General features: G+C 37.0%; 1 protein-coding gene across 3 annotated transcripts in view; it reads right to left on the reverse strand.

Annotated features, from left to right (window-relative positions):
* The window catches only part of sema6a (sema domain, transmembrane domain (TM), and cytoplasmic domain, (semaphorin) 6A), a 71,785-nt gene that overhangs the window by 9,758 nt on the left and 34,122 nt on the right, over nucleotides 1-27,905 (reverse strand). The window contains exons 4-19 of one of the 3 annotated variants that reach the window (XM_066711303.1): nucleotides 22,707-22,767; nucleotides 22,087-22,149; nucleotides 21,178-21,279; nucleotides 18,524-18,614; nucleotides 16,124-16,243; nucleotides 15,296-15,384; nucleotides 13,633-13,850; nucleotides 11,931-12,062; nucleotides 10,907-11,062; nucleotides 10,259-10,432; nucleotides 9,288-9,428; nucleotides 9,001-9,078; nucleotides 7,361-7,419; nucleotides 6,821-6,841; nucleotides 6,608-6,658; nucleotides 3,312-3,470 (exon numbers count right to left, since the gene is read on the reverse strand). In XM_066711303.1, the coding sequence (XP_066567400.1) occupies nucleotides 3,312-3,470; nucleotides 6,608-6,658; nucleotides 6,821-6,841; nucleotides 7,361-7,419; nucleotides 9,001-9,078; nucleotides 9,288-9,428; nucleotides 10,259-10,432; nucleotides 10,907-11,062; nucleotides 11,931-12,062; nucleotides 13,633-13,850; nucleotides 15,296-15,384; nucleotides 16,124-16,243; nucleotides 18,524-18,614; nucleotides 21,178-21,279; nucleotides 22,087-22,149; nucleotides 22,707-22,767 (1,715 nt within the window). The remainder of the gene's footprint in view (nucleotides 1-3,311; nucleotides 3,471-6,607; nucleotides 6,659-6,820; nucleotides 6,842-7,360; nucleotides 7,420-9,000; nucleotides 9,079-9,287; nucleotides 9,429-10,258; nucleotides 10,433-10,906; nucleotides 11,063-11,930; nucleotides 12,063-13,632; nucleotides 13,851-15,295; nucleotides 15,385-16,123; nucleotides 16,244-18,523; nucleotides 18,615-21,177; nucleotides 21,280-22,086; nucleotides 22,150-22,706; nucleotides 22,768-27,905) is intronic. The other 2 variants (XM_066711304.1, XM_066711305.1) reach the window with 2 other exon arrangements.

Below are 27,905 nucleotides of genomic sequence, written 5' to 3' on the forward strand. Positions count from 1 at the left end.
GGGGGTAGACACTTCTGTTTCTGACTAAGGAGAGCTAATTTATAGTTTCATTTGAGCAGGAGAAAGCCGGTACAAAGATTGTAACAGAATTATATTACTCTGACCAGCAATGAAAAACATAGCTTGGGCTAAATTCATTCTTGGATTTTATCCAACCATGTTTTATTTACACTGTTACTAGGAGAAGTGGCAGAAATCTGCAATATAAGTATACATCAGAAAGCAATTACTTCCCATTTCTCGCAGACCAGATAATTATTTTTAATATGAGCTGCAAACCTCTGCAAATATAGATTGCATGAATTATATGAATTGATAACTGTTCCATCTGATTCAATCTTAAAAGTGGTGCAATCAACTATGATCATCTGCCGGCTGTTTCATTTTCTTTTGATTTTCCAATAATATAGGATTCTCTTTCGCTATGTCATTAATTTGAAGAAAAAAATAATCTATACATATGTGGTCAGCTTCTAATGACTCACAACAAACCTAAATGCATTGGTACTTAAAACATTATTTAGAAATCCAAAACATATGGCAAACCTGCCAATCAAGGTTTCTATCAATGTTTTGAAAATGGCCAAGCTATGATTAAACCCAAGACTGCAAAGACTCCAGACAGCTATCGGGGAGATAAAGAAAAGGAAGTCTGCCGCTGGTTTTCTAATGACTCCATAAATTAGAAAGATACACAAGGATGAGCACAGGACAGGGGAAAGGAGAAGAGGAGGAGGACAGATTTAATTCCCTGAACAAGGAAGAGATACGACTTGGTTAAGTCAGGACGGATACTCTAGCTCTATGGTTAGTAATACACTGGCAGTACGTCAGGTAAAGCCTTGGAACATTCCATCTGGGCAGATGAAATGTCCTGTGGAAGGGAGACTAAGTACAATGGCAGCAGATGGGAGGGGGGTTAGCTTAGGTGCAGAAGGTGGTTGGAAATCACTGCACAGAAGCACAACACAAGCACATTTAGATTTGCTCGCACACCATACAGCTCAAATGTACTTTGAAAACATTACCATGCTGATGCTCAATGATTGATTTAAAAATATTTAGCTTTTTTTTATCACCATTATTATTGTTATTATTATGATTAGTATTAAGTAACGTATTTTTGTATTACTATTGTTTGGACTTGCCAATCACTATTCTTAATTTTTTAACTCGGCTCTTTGCTACAACCCTTGCATAAAAAACAGGAGACATACACATGACTATTTAATTTATGTTGCAAGTCTGCTTTTTTCAGATAGGTAGGACTAACGCAGTTCTCACCGATAACCCTAAGGGCGTGCAGTGGCCAGTAAGCCACAGGGGGTGCTGTTGTTTAGCAAGGCTGACTTCACGCCCACCCTTGAGAGGAATGTCAGACATAGTTAGCTATAACATAGTCCAGATTTGACCTAGTGATGTTAGGACTATAGGGCTCAATCTGAGCTCTGAACAGCTTTTACCAGTTGAACAGCTTTGGAGATATGTACACCTTTGTAATAAACCATTCTTTCTAGTGTCTGAAAATGAATAATACAAATTTTTCAGCACAATAAAATAAATTCCACATATCGAAACTGTACCATATTGTATATGAGAATAAGACTGGATTTATAATTGTTACCAGACTGATAGCACGCCCCAATATGTAATCCCACTGCATTTGATTAGCAGTGCTGTGAATGAAACGTTTGCAAACTTATCATTTCCATTTCTGAGGCAATGCCAGTCATTGCTGTAAATAACTCTTGTGCTCATGAGGACAAGGTCACTAGAACCTGGTCAAGCCAAAGAACAGAGAACACCTTCTGTTGGATACGACAGAGCTGACACATCAGGTGTTATTTTTCTCTAGATAAAGTTCATTTTAACTCCAAGGTTGCCATGGTTTGTTGGTTTTCAGAGTAGATTTAGCATTCAAAGGAAGCAGTGAAAAAAATGTCACCTCCACATGCATGAACCCATTGGAAAAACAAAAGAAAAAACACCCTTAAGTATCATTCCCAGTGAATGAGCTTGTAGTTGTGTTAAAGACATGGATGTGACATCACTAGGGCAGTAGTGTTCACACAGAAAGCAGGATTAGTCAAAATACTGTGCTGATGAATACAAAAAGAGCTGAAATCAGCTAAATAATAAGGAAGACACCTCAAAGCAGCAGAATTAAACACAGCCATGCAACACAATTGCAAACCAGCAAAAGTATATTTATAAAAGCAGCTGAAAGCCGTGTAAATCAAACACAAGAGTAAAAATAGAAACCAAAAGTCACATCAGAAGAAAATAAAATAAGAATAAGCTCTGTATAAAAATATGACACCCCCTTCCCTTTACCTTAATCAGGTCTGAGTAATGAATTTGAATTGGTAATGGCAAAGGGGAGAGCAACAACACACATTTATGCCGTACAACCATGCATTCACTTCTGCCACCATTGCCTCCTGTATGTAGGTGTACTGCTTCCAGCCTGGTCAATAATAATAATTGTGCCTGTGGTGCTCGGGAGATTAAACTGACCCCGTTAAATGATAATAAGAGCGCTGTGTGGTTCTTTATATCAGGAGAGATTGCAACAGACACTCGTGATGCCCAACACATTACTGAAGTGAAACTGATGACGCTCAGGTCACACAGGACAACAATTATGATGATCTCATCCATGGAAGTCGGGTTAATTGCATTGTAGATCAAGGAAATGATTATTGTAGAGAGAAAGAGAATAATGCCTTCCCCTTCAATTAATATTATTGTTATTATTATTGATTATATACCCTTTATGGCTTCAATTTTACTTCTAAATAACGTCAGCTTTCCTAGGAATTTTCATTTACCAGCTGTCTAAAAGACACATTGGGCTTTGTCTAATGGGATTTATTCATGGTGAAACCATTCCATTATGTGACATTGAACAACCTATTTCACCGTAACCTTATTCTCCGTAGAACAGCTGCTTCACTGAGTATGACCTTCAGGGGCTTAAACATTTATGATCGCAATGTCTGGCCCGAATGAGGGTCTAGCCTGATGGTTCATACAATGCCACGTAAAAAGAATGCTATCAAAATGGCACCATCCTTACTAGATAAATAAAAAATGATTTCAGGCCTTCTAATCAAGCAGACCTAGACTGGAGTTTTACAATCCCTCGTGGACGTAAAATTCCTTGTTTGGTCAATTTCACCACAGTGAGTGTAAAGTTGAGCTAGATGTTCCTATACGAGCCCATCCTGGTCCAGCTGGAAGCAGTTACACGTTTATCCTATTCTCTTCCCCACCACAGGAATATCATCCTCTTTTTTCCAAGGCCTTACCATCAGTGTCCTGGAGGGTATGCGAGGGCCCTGCCATGTACGGGTCCTTCTTATCAGAGGAGACCATGGTGTCTTTCTGATCGAGCATGCGGCCCCGGCCCTCAGGTCCCTCTCTGGCTGGAGAACGGGAAGTGGTGAGAAAAGGATAGCCTGTGTGGCCTGTTAGCACCAGAAACACAACAGGGGTGACAGTTGGTTTAAACTAGATCACAGAACATAAACAGTAAGATTCCCCCGTCCTCCCGTTCTAATTAATCTCTCCCTCTTGGATTTCATCTTCACCATTGCCTTTTAAGAGAAGCCTTTTATTTCTAAACAGTTTTCCTACATACTTGACAGTCATAAATTATCTAATACTAATAACCTTGGCCTTGCATTTCTGGAAAATACGCCCATACATGGAAATCTAGAATCTTCGGTCATCAGTTTTCAAACCTTGCTCCTGCACAATGTGACCACCTGCAGACCATAACTATTTGATAGCATTTTTCCTTATCAGCTCTCTTCCCACTCGATTCATGATGTATCATCTTGATGTACAGTGATCCACGATAAGGACTATGTCCAGCATTTGAAAAGTGTATCTGATAATATGACGAAAACATGGAAAGCAACAGACGCTGCAGCTGTGACAGAGAGTCAGTGGCTGGAACATAATGAAATAATAAAAAAACATCCACACTGTAGATGAAAGAAAATTCAGAAAATCAATATCAAAGCAGAAAGGCTTGCTTGCTCTCCAAATATATTAGAGCAAATAAAAAATAATAAATGAAAATAAAATAACTGACTGATATTAACTGTTCGTTGACTCAAGTAACATTTTTGTAATTGTGGTGATCATTTATGTTTTTCTTCTGATGATTACGATTTAATAATCTATAAGTATTTATTTCTAATATAACCCACTTCAATGTCCCTATTTTCTAACATGCTTCCATATCTGAAAAATATATTTTATTCTTTATAATAGAAATGAAGACACCAGGAAACACTACCCCCTCCCAACACGTATTCTACCAGAATCTAAAGCTATAAAGTGAATCCTTTGATGGAAAAAGGACACAGAGCTCCGAACAAACAAACTGATCAACGTTTTGTACTTTAAGGTTTTCACAATAAACCAATTCTAACAAGCCAATCCATGTGAAAAAAGCTTCTTTGAAGCCAGCATTGTTAGCATTGGTTCCACCAAGCACGACAGTTGTCCAGACTGCAAATTGTAATCATTAAAATGATTTATTTAACAATTCACCGCAGGCTAAAAGATTAGTGTGACAGGGCTATTTTATAATTCATTATCTGCCCTGAGAGGAAGTCAGATTTCAAGCACATGACAGTCATACCAAAAATGGATGTCTAATTTCAATGAACAAACTATTTGCTTCTAGAGCGTTTTGGTAAATGAAAAAAAAGATTAATTCATAAGGGTGGCATTTTTATATGTAGGTTAAATAAAATCAACTGTAAACCATAAATAAAACAATTGTGAAGCCATGGTAATAAATATTGTACAAGACCTGAAAGAATTATTTTTCAATGAAGAATTATCAATTCTAAAGTGTACCTAAGAAATGCTTCATTACTAAGCAAATCACATTTTATTAAAGGATTTACTTGGTATTATTGTGCAGTTCAATATATATATATATATATATATATATATATATATATATATATATATAAATGTATACAATGCTCTTTTAAGCATGGTGGGGAGTTCCTGTGAATTCTTGTCATATTATGTGTTCATAACATATTTTGCAACTCTGTGTTTACCTAAGAAATGCTGCCAAATTTAATTTGTACAATTGTGTTGAAAATGACATCAGACATCAACACAACACATCTTATTGTATGGGCGTGTCAAAAAAAAAACCTCAAGCTCTTTACCTTTATGTTTGAAAAACAGGATGAATATATATGACATTAAAGAGACACAACGGGGAAGATTGTTGGGCTGCCTGTTGTGTCAGCAACACTGTATTCTGAGTGTGACAAAATGGTCCTTGTAGATTTCAGAACTGATTAAGAAACATTGCATTCTGGGCCAGGAAATGACAACAGTTCTAAATAACTTCCAGTCTGGTGTGTGTTCTTGATTTAAACAAAACAAAGGACAGCAGGAAATGTTAGATAATAAGGAGAAGAATACTGTAGCCCACATATTCTATTGCACGTTTCAGCTTTGACCAACAATGCTAGCACATTTGCAGGAAGTTTGAGATCGAATTATAGGTTACATGGAATCAATCACTATGCCAACCTGGGGTGAAAATAGAAAGTACTGTGATTATTATTAAAAAGGGCATACATTATTATTTATTATTTTTAATTGGTGGAATATTTTGAGGAGTAGGGCTGTTTTTTTGTTATTTGTTTTTTACATAGTCTAACAATGACATTTAGGTGTAAATATGTGTAAGGGCAGCACTGTGGAGTAGTGGTTAGGAAGGTTATGGGTTCAAATCCCGGGTGGGGCAGTGCTTCACTTAGATTGCTCTAGTAAAATGCCCAGCTGTATAAATTGGTACAAATGTAAGTCGCCCTGGATAAGAGCGTCTGCTAAATGACAAATATTGTAATTATTATTATTGTAACATGTAAGCTCACCGTGACATTCTTTGATATTTGATATAAAGACCAAAAATGTAACAAAGACTAAATATATATATTTATACATATATACATACATATACATTTTTATTTTCTTAAGCTACACCGCATCTTTCATTCCAGTCACTCTGAGCAGATTAAACTTGACCACACTAATGAGAGGTGTTGAGTTTCAACATCATTTCCCAAGTGGAGAATGACATCATGCAACCGTCACAAGATAACATAATAAACACACTTGATTAGTATAAAGGAGAAAAATGTGCCAAGCAAGGTTTCTTGTTTTGTTTCTTGATTAATATATTGTGTTTTGAACAGTTATTTCTAAGCTGCTGAGAAAACAAGGCTATGTTTAGCTTTCTACAAGGGCAGCCACTTAAATTAGCCTTGATTGTTGCTCTAATATGCACAAGTCAGAAAGACCCTAGAGGCCCTGCAGCACCAAGCTCTATCCTATTAACAACTATAGCAACCTAATTAGACAATTAAAGGCCAAGACAGAATCAATGCTACAGAGACCAACAAGAATGTTAAAAAAAGGACAGAGAAAGGCAGAAGCAGCTGGGAAAACACACAATATCTGAACTTGTACAGGGGGCTAACTCTGGGGTCACTAAGGGGTAGTTTCTCATAGCTAGAAAGGCAAGAGAACTGAATAAAGAGGAGAAAAAAAAACTGACCATGCAGAGAGTTTCGAGACTTTTCGCGACCTTGAGGACTGGTTGGAATGTCTAAGAAGAAAACAAGGCGGAATTTAACAGAGTGTCTTTTGAAATAAAAGATAGGGGGGAGGGGGTTATTTTATAGGCAAATTTGGAAACCAGCTGGTGAAAAAGGGATAGTAAAGGATAGTGTTTGGATTATCTTGTAGGAAAACCAGTATGCTAGCTTACCATTCAGGGCCACAAAAGAATCTGAAAGTTAAAAAAAACAGTGTCAATTTGTAGCAGGTCATGTAGATACTGTGCTATTTCGGTTTCACGAGCATTTACATAATAAACACATATAAGCATTGCTTTATACAGCTAACTTTTTAGTTATGTTTCTATATATATATACACGTGTGTGTGTGTGTGTACGTGTACATATAGACAGATACCATGGGTTTTCCTTTAATATAAAAAAATCATATCAAAACTAGACCACAGTTTTTCACAAATATAGAACATATTTTCCCAAACCATCTTTAGCAGTTAAAAACAAGCAGGCAAGGAACCGGGAAGAAAAATAGCCATGGCAAGAAATACAAAATAAAATATAATTATGGGCTATTTAAAATAGACCCATTGCTTGTCCAGATATTTCTGTTCTGCTTTCTATTATTGTTAGTTATGTCCTTTCTCTCAACAAAGCTGTTAAAGTAATATTGTTCCTGCAATGCACAAAAAATACTCCTTGACCCAAGACAAACAGAGGGAAGGAGACTTGCTTACTTTGGCAGTCGCCCAGCCCATCTGTGTTGCCGTGCTCGATGTCCTGCTCAAATGCCAATCTGCATAATGAATAGAGACAGCATGGTGAGCATCTCAACTTTCAGCAGAAAGGAATACCTAATAGGATAAAGATGGCAAGACCCGAAAGGATACGCTTTACTCTTGCACAGCGCCAAAGCCTACAATCCACTGTTTAGACAACAAGCCTGCTTTAATAATCACACGTTGCCTCCAATAAGAAGAAGGCCCTGAAATGATTTTTGACAAAACAGGTTATGCATCAGTCGGCCAGAGTATGTTTAAACACTACATAACGCAGAATGCGAACAGCCTGCATTAGCATCGCTAACTCAGATGATCGATTGGCGGTCCCTGGGAAATGTATTTCCTCTCAGGACCAGAAGTTGGGAAACGAAGCAGAACTGAGGACAGCAGTAGATATTACAGTCTGCTTTCCTTACAACTGGTATTTCATCATGGGCATAACATAAACAACACACTTTCTGTCAATTAGATTAGCCCTTGAAACAGGGAGAAAAAAATGAATACTGTGCCATACATTAATGCAAGTAATTGTTGAATTTATTATGCTTCTGTTCTTGTTACATGTGATTTTCATGACTGATTTTTTTTAATCTACTACCCTATTACACAGCAAACTCCCAAGAACTCTGCTTATTAAGTAATCTGGTTACTCCATTATAGCCACTGGATAATAGATTACACAAACCGCAGACACCCAACACCTGAAAAAAAAGCTAACCAAACCTTATGCAGTTTTAATCAAGAGCATCTTTAGCTACATATCATTTTACAAGCCTAGTCTTTGGGCAAAGGAAGTGGTAGTTAATGGGGCCCCAAAGACATCTCTGTAACGTTAGTCATTATGACTAAGATGAAGTATACAGTCATGAAGTTATTAAAAAGGTTTGCTGTGGGCGTTGCTCTGGTGATGAGAAGCCAACCTGTTAGTGAAATTTTAACTGGGATTTCAAAAGGGCAATAGGCCAATTATCAGCAACTTCCAGATGGTACTGCAATTCCATTGAGAATTTTGAAAGAAGCTTAATGAAAATATTGGCAAGGTGGCATTTCCACAGCTTGTTTGAATTAGGACCATTCCTTTTTATTTTTTTAAACATCGGAGTACTTATGGCCAAATGCTTCCAGTCACGGACTACATGATCATAATGATTTAATCCCAACTCAGTCACTTAGATATACTGTAACTTTAAGGTCATGTTACCTCTAAATGCCATAGTCCAACAAATTGCCCAAATGAAAACCTAATCACAACAATCAGAGATTCACTGGGAATGGAAATAGAAAGTGCACACATACCAGATCATTCTGATAAACTCAAATATATTTTGCTATGATAGTTTAATCTATTTAATAAGATTGATTCTACATATAAAATAATATTTTGCCGTGTGCAGTGCTGTAAGGCAACTATTCTTTTGTTGTACGAAATATGAACCGGAAGCGTACTTTTTCCACTAAGGTGATGAAAATAACTGTACATAATTATTACTATTGTGATCTTTAGTATTACTTAGACATATACCAGACAAAGCAGCACTAACAAACAATGAGTATTATACTTAGAAAGAGAAAATGTACTTTATATCATCACTTACTTGGTGTCAGGTAAAACCTCTGTGCACGCTCCTTCCTTCACCCATCCACAATAGGGGTCACGTGATGCAATACATGCCCTTGAGGGGATACGAACTTTTAGTAATCTATGCTTGAGAGCTTTACATTTTAATCTTAACTTTTCTCTATAACACCATTCTTATATATAAACATTACATTTACTGAATGTAAAAGACGCACTGCTTCACAATTCTGTTCATTTTAAAGTGTTGTTAGACTTGTATGTACTTATGTCTGTAGTCACGAGTGGGAGGAAACGATAACTCACTTCTTGCATTTGCCATGACGGTCACATCTGGACAGTGGCACTTTCACGACACAAGATGTGAAAGCCACATAAATTGAATTGCCCTTTTTGTCTAACTGCATACCAACAATCCTCTTGTCCTCCACACCATCGATGCTGCATCTGACAGAAAGATGAGAGACATGCACATGGTAAGCAACACCAATGAAGAATGATCTTGGTTACAGGGCCTTACAAACATTATGCCCTTATGTTGCAGCTGGAAGCATTCATTCTGTTTTTTTTGTCAGGACACAGAGTAAACACTCGGACACAGGAGCTGAAAGGCTGAGAGACTAACTTTGATCTCAGGGCAATTTATTTATCTTGGCAAGAGGGATTTATCTAGGTTCCACGTGGGGCAGCCACCCTGCATCAGGCTACTCAATTAAGGCTTACATCTCTGGTGCGTAATACACAGCTCTCAATCCAACGATCCCTCCCGTGCAAAGTTACTTATGCTAACCACTAAGCCATATGGCTAACAGCCAAGCCATTTTTTTTCCCTCTTGTAAGATAAGAGCAGTTGGCTTGCTCTTCGATATGCTGTACTATTACTAAAAGCCCCTCGCTGTACAAGAAAATTATTCTTTTAACTCTTCTTGATCTTTCCAAATTGAAAGATTCCTTCGGTGCCTTACAAAGCTTGTAAATGTAAGGCTTACTTAGGCAGCTTCTGCTTTTTTATGTTAATAAAGTCTGTTCTTCATTTGTAAAGGATATCTAGCTTGACTATTACATTAAAGAGAATTCTTAAGTTGCCTTGAAAGACCAACAGATTTCTCTCTCTAATCCTCCATTAACTATTAGCATTATTAGTGCCAGATAAAGTTCCTGAATAGCTCTTTAATTTGAAAACCACAATATTGCAATGAAACTTGAGCAAACTATTTAAATGACAGAGAAGTCATCTGCGTGGATGGCCTTTACCAGGGGCCTAATGAGATACACACTTCTCTGGGTTGTAGACGTTCAACTCTTCCAGGAAAAGGCTGTCATTTAAAAACCCGCTGCTCATCTTGGCCAGGAATTTTAATATGATTCCCTTCTCCGATCCAAGGAAAACAACCGTGTGATTTTGATAAGGTCCTGCTGCACTGTCCACTGCGATGCGGGTGAGTCGGTATCTATCAAAAGACAAGAGAGGTTTTATTATTTCAGATGCCTTTTATTGTCGATCGTCCAATAGGATACTACACTGGTAAGGCTTTGGCCTCCTGATCACTGCTTTGTAATATGTCTATTAGTACAAGAACCAGTGGTGTAATCTGTACTGCTTCCTGTTGGATAACTAAACCTTAGATTTTCACTCTGGTGTGTAAAATCTAATAACTTCCTCCAGTGACTCCATATAGAGAACAAATTTCAGCAGTGGGGAAGAAACTTACTGTAAAAAGTAAATGTGAGGCAACAAACACTGACAAGGTGCAAATTAAATGACCAACAATGCCTGTTAGAAGCAGGCCTCTAGTATTTGACAAAGTAAATAAGCACTCTTGGTCAGCATTATAAAAGCTGTACTAATAATAACTGGCTGGATAGTGGTATTGTAATTATTATGGTGTTAAGGTGTTACCAACCTCAGCCCGACTACTACTCACCGAACCATTGTCTTCAGGAACCACGGTCTGTTAGCGATGGAAGACACTGCCTCATCCATTAGGGGGTGCATTTTAATGAAATTTAAGGTGTCATCAGGGAATTCGTTGGATGTTTTGTATCTTTCCAGTGATGGTGAGCCTGCACAGCATCCAGGCCTGTTTAAGGATGACAGGAAGAGAATGTGAGAGAGACAAAAACAAATACAAGCAGCACTTTAAATGCTTTCCTTGGTAAACACTGCAGGTCATGAACACATGTGTCAACAGGCTTTACAACAAAAGCAAATCAGTAGAAAATGCTTGCGAAAGAAACATTAACAGGAAATCCTTTGATTGCAGTTTTTTTTTTTTTATCTTTTCGGGAAGAAATACATTTCCATGTGAGTGGGAAATCTACTTGGACATTCACCAGTTATCCACAACACTTGTCAGCATTAGAGAAAGTCTGAAGCTGTGAATGAACAATTCAGGACCTTGCTTACGTTACATCGAATTACTTGAATACAATGCTTGTGACAAAGAGATTGTTTCTCTGGCCATGGAATGAAATTCCAACAGCAGCCATTTCCACGGTCAGATCTGAGAGTGAATTTCAGGGAGACATTCTTTGAATTGCCTCGTCTTACATAGTACATTGATCAAATAAAATACAGCAGCCAATATATTATGTTTTTAACATTAAAAGAAACAAAATATAGTCTTATGTTAATCATCTATATTATATCCCATTGCTCTCCGGAAAACAGTTTAAGCCATATGGAATGCGTGTAATTGTAATTATCCTGTAAAGATTCTTGTTGAAGCCCTTTCTAAGACAAAAAGGTCTCTGAATGTGAGTTAATTAGGCAGACGCTAGAACAAAGGTATATCTGCTTAATGCAGTGAGAGAATTAGTAAGCCATCTGGGAAATTATGAGTTTTTAGATTTCATACTTCATTTGTTCAGATTTGTTTCTTTGGTTGTTTTCTCCCGCCTCCTTTGATATGCAGTCTGAGCACAGATCCTGATAAATGCCGTGTTTACCTTGGTTTGGGCACTCTCTCATCAGGGACGGGTGTCCAAGTGGAATCGGGGGACTTCTGTTCTTTGAATCTTCCAGTAAAAGCATTGGCAACATCTGCCATATCATAGGCACAGACTGCAGAGCCGGGGATGCTGCAAAGCCACATTTCACAATTCACATTTCTTACTCAGATGAGAGTTATGCATAACATTTCTCTGAATCATTTTCTAAATTCAAGTCTTTTTTTAAAGGTTACTTATTTAAGCAACACTGAATTCTAGACAGTAAGTGGTATCCCAGACAAAGGACAGAATTGTTGCAGCTACAGAGAGCTTATTCTATTAACCTCATAATACAAGTTGTAAATAACACAAATCAAGAAGTATTAGATATGTCGTGAACAAAAAACAAGGCATTAAATGTATAGGCACTGTTGTCAAGTTGAGAACTGTTTTCCTCCAATTTTATGGCTGTTCTTGACAACAAACATAAAGCAAACTGAAGGCCAGCTCTTTTTATTTCCTATCACTAATTTAAACATTACCTAATCAAAGGTTTATGTCCAAGGACTGACTAAGTTGTTAGGCAGATGTTATGCTTATGGTTTTATGTCTTAATTTACCATGGAAATGGTTAAAGTTTTTAATTTGCAAAACAGAGACTCATTGTGTTTGCTAGGCTCTTCATTGCCCAAGAGTTTCTTATAGGAAACTATGCTCATGCCATGATCCGACTGCTACAGCAATTCAACACAGAACAAAGAAGGACAGAATTCACTCCACTAGGTGACAGAAACATGATGTCTTTCTGTCTGTGATTTACTGCAGCTCAATGACCAATACATAACGTTAAATTTGACAGTTTTAATACACAAATAAACATACCAACGTGAAATGATTCACCAGTGTAAAAAGGCTTAATAAAGAATACGCAGGACAATAAACGTTTAAAATCACATTTCATGTACATAAAGACTTTAAAAGCAATTATAAAGCATAATACGTATTACAGTATTACACACATATATATATATTAAAAAGAAATAGCAGAATTCTTCCATATTTCCAGATATTCCTAGATAGAAAGCAATACAAATAAATTGAAGGGTTCAAACAAAGCAGAACAGCTTTGGCTCTTCAAGGACAAGTCAAATTAGCTTCAGTGCAGCAGTGTCCTGAGACAAGCTACTGACTGAAATGATACCCAGTGGTCAAGGCTTATTAGATTGAGCTTCATGTTTCAGCTCAGTGCCGCTCCAAAGCAAACAGCCACATCAACAACAAAGAGAACAAGAGCCTTGTCCTCCACTAAAGAGGAAACATACTAGAGTGGCCATTGACGTCTCGAGACTAAAACCATATTGAAATGCTATGGTGGCCACCGAAGGAAGTGGTAGGTGTTGGAGAACCCACCAATTTGAATGGATTCAAAGAGCCCAGCATCAAAGAGTGGGAGAAAATTGAACAGAGCGGATGCTGCAAATGTATTCAGAGCTACAGATAGTATTTGAACATTATGACAGGAGCCAGAAAAGGACACACTTAGTACTATCTCAAGTACTATTGTATATAGAGCATTGCATTCTTTCCATTTTAATATCAGAAGGTGATTTTGAACTTTATTGCCCTGCCCATTCCACATTTTAACACAGGAGTGGGAATAAGTATGACTCTGATTGCAAAACGAAAACTAAGAGATAGCAAACAAAATGCATGTGAATACCTGTTATAAGGTGTTGAGAATGTTGCCATGACGACATCGCGGCCGTTAATCTGGATAACGTCGGTCACAGCCTGGAGGATGTTAAAGTAGAAATGGGAATCCCCCGGGACCGAGCAGTTGAGACGCGCTTTGAGGAAGGAAGTCCATTGTTTCTCCAGGACTCTCTGAGACCCTCCCCTGTCATTCTTACACACCCTGGCCACTCTGGGGAAAACAACCTGAGGAAAACGTATCTCTGTCAGGGAGGTTGTCTTTTGTGTGCCTTTTTATCTGACCCTGTGACATGTCTTGGTTGTGGAAAACTTTCAGTTCTTCAGTAAGCATCTGTTAATTTTGACAACATGTGTTGTATTTTAGTCAACGTCTCTTTTATGTTGACTACACTGTCACCACCTTTCTTTGATGCTAAGATTATTCACATGTAAACAGAACACCCTACCACATCACCTTGGGAAACTGGACCATATGAGAAAGATATTATGTGTAGCTAATGTAACTTAAACCAAAACGTCTGAGTGTTTCAGAGCAGCACTGTACAGAGAACGACTTCCTTAAAGTCACACACTGAGACATATCTACAGCTTCACAACATTCTCGTGCACTTGAATGATTCTGTGACTAAAAATCGAACACATCCAGCCTAATTTAACACTGCTGGTATGTTGTTTTTTTCCAACAATATATAATTTATCCAGCTGATATCCAGTCATTTCACCTCCACATTGTCAATTTCTTCCCCAGTGAAATGTGATTATCTTACAATTCAAAAGCTGCTGAAATGAGTATTCATATCAAATGTTTGGAGTGTAAAATATGGCATTGCCAGGACCAATATCAGTCAGTTTACCAAAAGGACATCCCAAGGTGTTTGAAAACATAAAGAATTGAGTAGCTGGAAGGGACTTTTCTTATCTTTTGTGTGCAGCATTCAAAAGCAGATGATTCTCAGACCTTTTGGTTCTGACATTTATAATAAAGTCATAAATCCTTTTGGAGTTTTTATGACAGTAAGCATTCAGAAACTCATTTCCATAAAAAATTACTTAGCTTTGCCTTTCCCCCTTCCTGTCCTGACCTTACTGATTATCTTATTCATTTAGATACAATAATCATTATCGTCCAACTAACCTGGAGGTAATACAATATGTACAGGTCTTACAATTAGAACAGGGTACAGCTCGTGTGTTTGGGTTACTGGACCTTTACATTCTACATAGAAAATCAGATTTTTTTTAATATTTGAAGTTCTTTCATTTGGGTTGAAGATAAAATTGCTAGTAAACAAAACTACATCTTCTAACATGGATTTAAACTTTCAAACACACAACTACGACCTATCAAATACAAGAGACACTAAGAGGTGCTCCTGAAATGCACGGCTGCATGTGAGGAAGTATATATAATTACAGCCAGCCTTTCAGCTGTTTTAGAAACTGTATCATTACTACACTGTTTACCATAGAGCCTTCAATGGGCTGACACTTTCCTTCTTCCTGAGAGTCCTACTAAGCACGCAACACAACCACTCCATTTCTGTGGCTCAGCCAACATTTTATCCGGCTTCTGGTCTTATCAAGGAAGCCAGACTGTTTTCAGGAACTGTAATACGCTAATACTCAACACCAGTGTGAGAAACCTTATGTTGTCTCCAGCTCACCCTTACCTTTCCCATACTGTTGTACTCCACAGCAATCTCACGAAAGAAAAAGTAGATGTAGTCATCATAATTAACAGCCTGTACAAAGTATGGCTCTGGAAAAAAACAAGTAGATTTAAAAAATATTACTACAGAGCAGCTGCTGCAAAACTAAGAAGTAAAATGAATTTTAAGAAATTAATAGCTCAAAATCTATTTGCTGTTTATTGGTATTGGTGAGAGCCTTTTAAATTACTGAATATATACTAGGGCAGCTAGCATATTTTTTTAATTAAAGAAGCTTTGATTTAAATGTAAGTGAAATAAATTATATTTGGCTTTAAAATATTGGCAGCAGTATTCCAAATAAATTTAAATGCCAAACGCATGGTTTGGCACAGAAAAAAAGATGCAAAATTACATACTTTGAGTACATTTCTTAAACAATACACCAAAAAAATGTATCGCATGAGCTGTCAAAACATCAGGAATTTGACCCTCTTTCCAGATGATGAAGGCAGAAGTCTAAAGCCCAGCAGTCAACGTTGTAAACACATCTGATTTAGATCTTAACACTCAAGAGTTTCCTGAAAATTTGCTCAGTGCTTAACAGCTGGCTGTTTGAAGAGCTGACTCAGGCGCAGCAAGAGCTGAGATGTCTTGAGTGTTACATGGAAAATCTGTGGCTACGAAAGGATTAGGGAGCTCCTAACTGATGTGCCCACCAACACAACAGTGTTCCCATGTGGAACTCACACAAGTCCCCAGAAGCAGACACCTGCCTTCACAACTCTCGCTGTGACCTGACCTGAATCAACTAATTGTATCTCCTTCAAGCATTCCACATTTACTCACCTTTCAGCCATTTTGAGTCATGCTTGACTGTCCGAAGGGTTGGACTGTCTCCAAGGCTTCGATAAATGACAGCATCGATCGCTAGGAAATCTGTTACCGTGGCGGAATAAAGCTTCCCATCTGGCGAGAAACAAAAGAGACCAACACTGAATTTTCCCCACATCAGTCAAACAGACACAGACTCACACACACACATGGACAGAAAAAACTAAGCTGGATGAATGGATTCACTTCAATGTATGCTGGAACACTGGACTGGAAAATTTAAATGCATAATTGGAGGGGCAGTGAAAGAATAAATGGTTTTGATTAGTAAATTACACAGAGATTTACAACTCTGTCAGAAATGAAGGGAGTAGACCTGGAATGTATATCCTCCCTTGCTAAAAGAAAAAAAATCAGTTCATAATTAAGTTAGCAATACAGATCAATGGGGATGAATCACAAGATGTTGCAGCTCTCAAATTAATCGCTTCACACCATCCACGCAAGGCTAATTCTCCCTGGGAGTTTTAATTGTATTTATTTTAATTTTGATGTGCTAAAACGTCCTTATATAAAAGTAGGAGTAGTGGAAGAGTAACTGCTTATATATAGGCCGCTCATTGACATAACTGTGGCACGCAGTAATTGTTTGAATATTGTGGAGATCTAGCACTGTTCATTGATTCTTCACTATGCCTGGAATAAAAGGTACAGCATGACTTTCAAGGGATAATTTCCAAATTAATTTACAGACCTTCAATAATAACTTACATTATTTACTGGTGTAATTTGTTATACATTTTATTAAAACTCCTATTACCATCCAGGTAATCCCTGTATGTGGAATGAAATGTGCATGTGTCTTTTAAGATTATTGGTAAGGATATCATGCTTTTATCATATAAACAAAATGGAAAGTGTGTATTGTATGTAATGTTACACATGGCTGATACTGCTTGCTGTAATTGTTAAGCATTCAGTGATCTCGTGTTGCTAGAGCAGTTCTGTGGTCAAGTCAAATTATTGCAGCTAATTATGAAAATGAAAACTATTTAATAGTCCCCATTTTCTGCAGGTGGTAGATTTGAAAGTAGAGGAGGTGGTCCACCAACCCCATTGTGTGTTAGCCTGAGTAATTACTTAACCACCTTTTCTTCATGCTTCAGATGAGAAGCAAAACTGAGCTCCTATTGTTGCACTACATTCTCCACATTCCTTGCTTAATTATACTGCCTAGAACCGGAGATAAACGTGACCATTTTCCATATAGATAAAAAGATAATATTAATAACCTCAGTCTCATAATAAATAATTATTAGTTAGCCAAAGACTTGATCTACAAGAGTGCTGATGTAACACCAAGGGCAAAAGTATTATTTTGCAATAGGCTGTAAAATTCAGGATGCGCCGTTATCATGTCATCTGAACTTTTCTTTTCTTTTTTTATGTAAACTACCTTAGCAGGACACAGCTGCTTTAGAAACAAATGTCACAAAGTCAATCCTGTGCTCAGCAGAATGGAAGATACAAGTGATCCCTGCAGCTATCAGTTCCTTTGTTTGTTATTTCTATGGCAGACAATGATTTAGAATCCAACAGTCAAGCCATTAGTGGAACATGTAACTAATGAATCCGCTGATTTTCACTTACAACTACAGATCACACACTGACTTCACATGTGACTTCCAGGCACAAGTGACTTTAGTTACTCTTGTCTTTGCTGCACTGTGAATACCAAAAGTCCCATTCCTTCCTCTATGATCTTACAGGAGGATGGTCTATGAAAGTGTGCCTTGTTTTATAAAATGATAGATGAGGTGTCTTAAGTGACACTGGCGATCTACGAGATCACTTAAGGACATAAGTGAGGATAGGTCAGGGTGTGAGGGAGGGCAGAGGTCACTAAAGGCTGCACTTCTCCAAAAACAGACAACATAAATAAGCATGGTGAAGAATAAACATGAGATACATCTCAGAACTTTGATCTCATGATCTGATTTGACAGGCAGAAGAAAGCCTTAAGGAGGTAGGTGCACATCAGTGGTTGTGCGATATAAGCTGTGTTAATTGTATGGCCAGTGGAGCAAGACGAAAAGTCCTCGAGAGCTCGGCTGAATTCCATGCAGAGGGTAAGTGAAAAACATACAGTCTATGATTTTAAAAACTCCCCTCTTTTCTGTACAACTCCCCATTGTCTAGATAATTCTAAATATACGCATATATGTGAGAAGTACAGCTCTACCGATACCACGTATTTTTAACACACTGCATATTTCCTATTTGTAAACCACATACTTGTTACAACACACCACAAACAATTTAAAAAATAACAACTGCAAATAAATTATAGCTAAAATTGTACTTGGAAATAATATATATATATATATATATATATATTCAGGCCTATGAAAATACCTGCAAACAGGGCGACATTTGCATGTTTTGCATCATAGGGGCAACGGGCCATTCCACTGATCTCCTCTCCAATTGGTTCCAAGGAATCCATCTGGAAATAAGAGCGACAGGCATTTTAAACCACCTCGGGAGGGGTAACTTCTATTCATTTTTTTTGCTTATTTTCCTGTTAAACATATTTTAATATAAACATCTAAAAAGATGACTTTGAAAACTGGCCACAACACAAGTAAATCTGCAGGGTTTCCACTGCCAAGTTGGTAGTGGTCTTTGTATAGATTCTCTGCATGACTCCCTAAATCACACTGGCGTTTCATTGTAGGGGTACAGGGTATTTTCCAAGACTTTTCTGGATTAAAAGCAAACATGCCAAGAATTAAAAATGTGTGTGCTACCTCCTCAGCCCTTTTTAATCAATTTTTTAAATATTTGGATACGAATCAAGCCAAGGAATGCCTTTTCCAGTAGGAGGAGTACAATAGTCAAAAATAACATTTGTGAGAAGTGAATTTACAATTAAGTCAAAAAAGACATGACTAGGCAACTGAAATACTTATGTTATTTTCACACCCTCCTGATTTGTTCAAATATTTTAGCATGCAGCACAACCTCAGACAGCAATACATCTCCACTTCTTAACAATTTCCCCAGCATCAGTTCCTAGGGTTAAAATGTGTTTCACTAAAACCTGGCCATCTCCAGTTAGACCAGAGCAAGAAACTTTGTGGCTTGTGGTTTTTGGCAGGCATTCATTAATCTGTCTTTGTCAAGTGAAATGGGAAGCACAGGCACACAGACAACTGGGAGATGTGCGAGGTCCACAGATCATGTAGCAGGGGGAAAAAACGAATGGTAAACCGATTGTATTCAATAATGGAACAAGATAAAAAAAAAAACTAAAGAAATAAATGAAGCACATCTCTACCAGGTTCACTGCTTTAAAGTACTGCCTGATTTCATAGTACATATACAAGATTAAGCATTAAATTCCCCAAAACTGAATGTTAAGAGCTTTTGCATTGAATCAGGTATGACATCATATCACTACCCAAGGGGTCTAGCTTGTGGGAGTCTGATCTCCCAGCCATTCAGGGTGAAGGGAAAAAAGGCATCTAAAGTCATTGCAGGTATGCGTGGGACCTGTAAAGCTCAGCACATTTTTTTAGCATAATGTGGCAACAGGTGATGTAATCAATACCGGCAATATATCAAGGCAGCAACACAGCTGCGGTAGCCATTAACATCACGTTGTCGTTACCTCATCTTCTTATAATATGAGGAATGAAATAAAGGGGAAATGCGTGGGTGTGGATGGGAAGGAAAGACTATTTGAAGCAGGATACTGGAAAGGTGTTTTTGTTAGGCACATTCACGGTTATAAGCATGTGAGTCTATGCCAAGCAGAGAGGGGAAGGCAAATGTTTGGGCTGAAACTGGAGGAGTCGGCTGCAGATGCGACTGGGGATGAAGGGTGGATGCGTGCTGCTGACAAGAACATTTGTACTGATTTTTGCTTCCCCTATCAAGTACCTCTGATTAATGGGAAATGAGCCTCTCTCTGAAACAGAAGCTCCATTCAGGCCAATAACACAGGGGAGATGGAAAATAAAATTGCGGCCAAGGTGGATGAGCACACGTGCGGCACCTCCTCTCAGACGCTAGAGCTAAGCAGCTGGTAAGCCAATGAGCTTAAAAGGGTTATCTTCTGCTGAAGAGGCTGCTGCCAACAAAACTGTCAATGGCCGTGAGCCTCGCCTCATTACAGTCCAGCCTGCCTTTAAAGATTTTTGTATGTCATTAATTGAATCTATTTAAATGCTAGAACCTCAATAGCCTTAGGACAAACAAACAAACAAATACGCACAAACAAAGTGTGTCCTTATTGATCAAACATTACCAGTCTAACATCCAGGTAGTTAAACAAGCAACAGAAAAAGCAGTGCAGTATGACTGCAGTGCAGTGTGTGGAGCCAACAGTGATATCAGGTAATGAAACAAAATTAAGGTGTCTATATCCCAGAAATGCATTTGACATTCTTTTTACCTATCTTATTTGTACTTGCTTAAAGTTTCTTTTTTTGCAGCTTTGTGTACTAAAGTAAAATGTACATTCCACAAAGAAAATATCTTTATAGCAGCTGGAAATAGCACAATACGGTCAATAACTAAAATTCCATATGTTCGAATTTGAAGACAGCCAGAGAGGACTCTTGGGTTACATGGAAATAATGAGCCACAGGACAAATGTAACCTCAGTCCTTAACAATGGTGTCTGATCCACAGTGAGGTTTTCAATTACTAATATGGATAACAACTGTAGTGTAGTAGCACAGTAATGCTATACCCACTTTTAAAAGTCTACATTTTAATGTATATGTAGGCACATATCAATATATACACTCATTCTGCAAAGGATAAATAAAATCTGAATGCTCAAATGAATATGTGGTGGAAAGGGATTTTCGTTCAGTGTTTATTACACACCAATTTGTGTCATGAGTCTGTTCCATGAATATTTCCATTAATATCAAACCCTGATATTTGTTGCCGTTATTATAAACACCACAGTTTCTTATCAGGTTTAAATATTATCTTGACAGACACACACACACACACAGACCAAAACAAATGGAAAAACAAAGACAAGAACACACCTTGTATGTTTTGCAGGATGGGTTGAAGGCGTTCGTTCCACACACAAACAAGGAATCATTATTTTGTTGGAGGAGGACCTTTATGAAATTGTGACATTCATCCTGGGAGAGAACAAAGGAGAAATGTAATTAGCAATAAGATGCATCAATGGTACAGTGAAAGGGATCTTTTTCACTTTTTTAACCAATGTTAGAATTCATAGACATCATTTTTAAATCACTGGATTTGCAGGCAATATTTTGATGATATACTTTACTATGTATACTAATTCTAATCAATATCAGAAGCATTTATTATTGGGTTAAGATCTATGGCTGCCAAATAATATACTTAATGCATTTTTATATAACATTATTTTTATAGAAAGCTTTTAATGTCAGTAACTTTTAAATATTTTATTTTAATGCTGGCATTCCATTTTGTTTCTTTTCCTTACTACCACTGCAATGACTAATTATATTTACTTGAGTGCTGACATTTCAGCTGAAGCAGAACAAGGGCAACCAGCGGAGTTTAAAGGTCATGGTCTAATTATTGACAACTTTGAAGTATGGAGAGCACTTCTCCATCCAAACAATTTAACAGGTTTAGTTTAGGACCGGATTTGCTTCTAAAAAGACATCTACTGTTGTCTGTAATGTTAGTTTCCAAGGGTTATAATTCCACACCACAGTTTTATGAGACAATAAGTGATATTATATTGAATTATATGAGCAATAGGTTCCATATCTGTTATTTAAATACTTCCCAGCACAGTACAGTACAGTTCAGGGGATAGAAAAATGTGCTCTTTTGAGAACATGTGCATTTGTCTTTCAGTGTATGTAAACAGTAAACACATGGCAATACTACCTACTATATGGGAAGTTTTAATACTGCATTGAAAGGCCCAAAATGATTCACCATACCTTATGCTTTCCCTTCATTCTACAAGTGTCAACGTCAGCTTGTTTTGATTTCCACGTCAATTTCTGTAAAGAGCAAAGAAAAGGCAAATCGATTGAGACAAAAATGTTGCAGCAGTTGATTTTCAAGGTAAGTACCCTCTGGAGATGACAGCATAATGAACACAATACTTTTACAAGATTATAGCAATCCCTGCTGCACAGTCAATTCGCCTGTTAGCTCAAAGCAATTTCTGAGCCACACTATTTATGGACGCATTCTGTATAATGATTTTACAGTATGTTTTCTGACAAATGGAGACTAAAACAAACAACTTAAAGACATTTGACAGACAAAGCCTCTCTATTAAATAGAATAAATGCTAAAACAAATGACTGAGGTTCATCCAGATATATAAATGTGTTATTTACTTCTCTTCTAAGATGATGCATACTGAATATGCCATTTGACTCCTGATAGGATCATGTGCTTAACCTGCCAACCTCGTTTTTCTTTTTTTTTCGCCCCCTGTCTGAAGCAATCTGATCCTTCTCATATTTCAGTGCATTCAGGTGATCAGAAGACAAGGCATCCCAGGTCTGTGAGGCTGTTAGTAGAAGTGAGAAAATATCCATATACTTACTTTGTTAAAATATATTTCTTCTGTGTGTGATGTGTCCATGTCAACTGTATAAATATGATCCCTGCAATGATAATGAAAAAATAATATGGTAAGATAACTTGCATGAAAAAACCATGATGCATTTTAGTATAGTCCTGGAAGAAAAACATGTTTTTAACTGGTATCGTTTATTCCTTATGCACATTTAAAAATGCAGCAATCTGTAATAGACTCCCACAGGCAGGAGCACAAACTGTGGTTCACAGCACTGCAATTTGGAATAAAGGCTTCTTTGTTTCCTGTTTCCTGATACACAGGTGGAGCAAAAAGAGCAATTTACTGTTAAGTTCTCACTGTATGCTGTTCTGGTCAATTAAGCATGGTCTTCACCCCCAGGAAGTTTGCATTACTAGTCCTTAAACACCATGCTTTAAGGTTTTGCTGATATTCCAGTTTCTTATCATAAAGGAAACAAAGCCACAGGAAGAAGAAGGTAAAAGTAAAGCATTACTTTTTTTTCACTCTCGCTGACCAGACGCATTTCTGAACATGAGCTGAAAGGTGAAAATGGAAACCTCTCTTCTGGAGAAGAAAAAACGGCTTTGAGCCAAAACGTCTAAATGGTTGCATTGGTTTATAATTATTTGCAAATGTGTTTTTAATCGGACACCATTTTCCTTATGCTTTGTGAGGCTTGGTTTAATTATGCCTTACAACCTGCACAGAGGCTTTAGTTCTCATTAACCAAAATTAATAAAGACTTAGAGAAACATTAATTTCCTATTTCAACCTCTGATTTTCTGAGGCTCCAGAGGCTCCGGAAATCATAAAATGTATCTTGATGAGGTTAAAAGACTACAATGGTATATATAGGAGAAAAATTATGTTGACAGTGATGTCTGTCCTCAGACAATCTGATAACTTTACTATAAGATGTCTTCTTGTAAAAAATAAAATAAAAGGCTGAGGATTCTCAATATTGCAGGATTGGCTATTTTGGTGCAAAAGGTCGGAATTAATGGATACATGCAGCCGACATCTGCCCTGTGTAATGTGTATTATTAGAGTAATGTTTAATGTTTACTGTTGTATGTTGTCAGGTTATTTTAAGAGATCCTGTGTAACTGCTCAGATATAGTCTGTAATCTATTTTACTGCCCATTTTGTTCAATAAGTGTAGCAAAATAATTTAGAATGTAAATGTAATTCATCCCCCATCGAAAAACTAAAAATATAGGAAACTATACATATAACATATATCTTAAAATGTATTCTAAAAATGTAGATTTAAGCATGTTTTGATTAAGACTATCATACGTGAAAAGTAGATGATTCAACACTTGTTGCAGTTGTAACCCCAAACACAACTTATATCTGTAGATGATTAGTCTTTGGCCCCTAAGACTGTCTCTACAGAAATTATAAGAACATAAGTTACAGATACAATAATGTCATTGTTAGAAGCAGCCTGGGAAAGCAATAGTAAATCTGTCAGTATATAAACAAGGTAAGACCAACAATGTCTGCACCTTCAGTCATGTCCATGCATGTTGATACTGCTTCCTGCTATTCAGTTTTCATTCCCATCTGCCACACATACTATAACAAAAAGGCTATAACAACTATTGTTATGATCAATCGATATATTTTTGGACAGAGGTAACATTTCAATTTTTCTATCACGTTGAAAATCATTTACAGCTCTTGGACCACTCCAAGTTCAGAAATCAATGTTAAGTCTCTTAATGTTTTCCAGAGCTGTATATGCAACAACAATATATTTATATTTTGACAATGTACAATTACTGGTGTCCCCATTGTTAAGTATACGCACACATATATATATATATATATATATATATATATATATATATATTATATACACACACACACACACATATATATATATATATAAAGTAGACATTTGTTATATAGTCCACAGTTTAAAGGGGCTAGGGATTTCTAAATGATCCTGACTGCCACTGTTTTCAGACTTCATAAATCATCGAAAAAGACAAACTGTTACATGGATCATTTGAAATAGGGTTCCTCTGGGAATGTAGCCTGTGAGTTAGTTAAGTTTGGTCTCAGATTAAAACAGTTTACAATCCTGACTCTTTCCACAAAGAAAGTAGAGAGCTCTAGTGAAAAAAGCTATGAAGTAAAATGCTTGTAAAAAGGATAAACTATTAAGCCATCCAAAAAAGGAAAAATGGATGCTGCACACAAGATTCTGTCATGCAGCAGAAGTATATTTTACATCTTAAAAAAATAATAATGAAATTTTGAGAATTAAAATAGTTTTTTTTTCCCCTAGCATCAACAGTGCACAATTTCTGCAGTATCCATGTAGAGTTCTGAGTATTAGTCCCAGAGGTATAAACTAAAATAATAAGGTGTTGCTATAGTGTAAACCGTGTGAACTATTCTATTTTTAAAGCACCTGAATTCTTAAGTGCTACTAATGGCCTAGGCAGTCTATCTCACAGCTTTCTGCAAAGCAGTGTACTGCTCTGTGGATCTAAAGCAGGGAACTCTAATCAGTATGCACTGAGCACCTATTAACTTGCAACAGGACTACTCCACCCCCACTACTTTCTTCACTGTGCATGTATTGAGAATGTATGGCAGGGAAGCACTGTGCATTCTAATAAAGAGAAAGAAAAACAAAGCTGATTCTGATATGCATTGCCTGATGCTAGTGGATGTCATTTAAATCCTGTGTTTTCCGCTGGTAGACTGCAGAAAAAGGGGAACACTACATGATAAACTTTATAAAGGACGCATTAATAAAATATATTTAATTTGTTTTGGCTGCCCCTTTTGTATTGTCTAATTTTGTGTGCATTTTTCAAATCACTGCAATTATGAGACTGCCAACACTGACATCTGGCACAGAGAGCCTGAGAAAGTGTAATCCTTTTCATTATTGGGCTTTAACTGGATTTTTATTTTGACACAATCGTTTACACTGATGAGCTTCCAGCACAGCCTTACACAGTCCAGTTTTTACACAGTGAAATCCGGGGCTGCTCTCTTAATCCCAGCGTTTCCGTTTCTCTTCTTCTTTTGGGAAGCCCGGGCTTTGGTTGCCTTGGTGTAACATTATGCAGGAGAAGAAGTCTGACAATGTGCTGGTACAAAATCATCCTTTCGAATCCTGCTGGTGTGCTGGCAGGTGACAGCTGAACCTCAGAATAGGGACAGGCTGAGCATAAGTTTAATTAGCTTAAACGCTGGTTTTGTGCACAACACGCCATTGAGAGAAACTGCTAATTCTAGGAAAGAAGAGCTTGTACCATACCTCCCCGGCGTCTACGTTATTGCTTTATTTCAATTCTATTGTAAAAAGAAAATGAGAATGTATTACTTCTCAGTGTTAATAAGCTGCAAGAAAGGAATGTTAAATAGCATGTTTAAATTGTTCTTCAGAGATCTAATTTTGCCATTGGTACTACAGAACAGAATTGCACATGTTATCTATTTTACCAAATGCTGATCCTGGAAGACTGATCTGTGGTGAAAAACAAAATAGTCTAAATTCACATTCATGTTCGATTACGTTAAACAAATAGCCTAATTATTCATTAAATTGCACAGGAAGTAAAATAATAGTAGGGATATATTTAATCTGGCAGTCACTTTTGTCGATGCTTAAATGTGCACAGATACGTTGACTGTGACAACCATGCAATGGCTAACCCATTTCAAAAGGTGTAGATGCAATGCAATGCTTCAGAGAGGAAGACCTCGAGGATATACAGCTAGATAGTCCAGCAAATTCAGCTGCTTCTTTTAATAACTGTTTTTCTAAAAGTTACTCTTAAAAAGCCATTTGAGTGAACGTCGTGTTGCCTTCTGGAACAGATTGAAAATGCCATCTTACAATAATCCCTTTTCATGTTCTGATAAAGCACAGTATATTTTATGTGAGCAATACATTTTATATTCAATCTCAATTTTGAAAATAAAACTAAGAAACATTTGAACAGAGTACATGAAAAGACTTGTTGAAGCCTTTTAAGCTTTTACAGGCTCAATGTGATATGAGTTTTCACCCCTATCTACACTTGCTTGTATCCCAGTCCATAGGCAGAACTTCAATCCAGTGCTTAAGATTGGTAAGAAACTCAATGTTGACAGAGAAATCTGAATGTATATTATTATTTTAACACACACAGGCTAATTAAATTCTGATAAAAAATGGTTTTAAAAATCAAATAAATCAAGACACTGGCATTTAAAGAAAACAAAGCGAGATAAAAACACGGATCAATGCTGTCAGTAAAGTAAAATGGCTTTGCTCGTATTTGATTTTCATTGGTGAGGCTGCCTCACAACAGGATCAGTAAAGAGCAGATGCTACAGATAAAATAAAAGACAGAAATACTCGACACAGACATGAGTCAGCCAAATCTGCCAATAATCAGGGTCTGGAAGGCTTTGTGTTTTTATATGTACTTATATGTAGTAGCAATTTTCTTTTTTAGTACCAGGGTAACAGCCACTGCAAGTGCCAAAAGATTATAAGCATATTAACAGTACAACGTTTCTTGGAAATTTTACGTTCCCACATTGTTCATTTTTGGGATCTGTTGAGCTTTCACATTTGTCCCTGATTAGGATTACCGAGGGAAAAAAAGAAAGCTTATTTGTTTAATTTCAAGGCTGGCAACCCCAGGTCATCTAGGGATTTTGTGAATCCAATAGTACATAAAGCCTGGCTAATAATTTTCCAGAAACCACTAACAAAAGAAGGCCCAGTTAGATTGTTTTAGTTTAGAATTTTTTTCTTCTCAAAACTATATATTTTCAAAGCCCTTCTTAATCAAATCACAACCTAGAAATTGCATATTAACTACACACAGATGGACAGTACAATACTGTTATGCCCTGGGGGGTAAAATCAGAAATATGGTAAGGGAATCAGCTCATACAGGAGCAAAATGACTGGTCTTACTAATGTTGTCATTTTCACACTAGGTAAAAATACTACATTTACAATTCAACAGGTTTAAAATTCCAGGGCAGACATTATATAGTAATTTGCATAACACAACTTTACACTAGTAAATTGTTGAATACAGGAGACAAATAATTATTTCTATTCAACACAACAAAATTCACATTTATGGAAAATAAGGCATAGGCAGCTGAATTATAATGATTGGAAACCTGTTTACTATGAAACCATACATTTCACTGAATGATGGGGCAGAT

This window comes from Amia ocellicauda, chromosome 8, assembly GCF_036373705.1.
Source record: "Amia ocellicauda isolate fAmiCal2 chromosome 8, fAmiCal2.hap1, whole genome shotgun sequence".
Classification (NCBI taxonomy): Eukaryota; Metazoa; Chordata; class Actinopteri; order Amiiformes; family Amiidae; genus Amia; species Amia ocellicauda.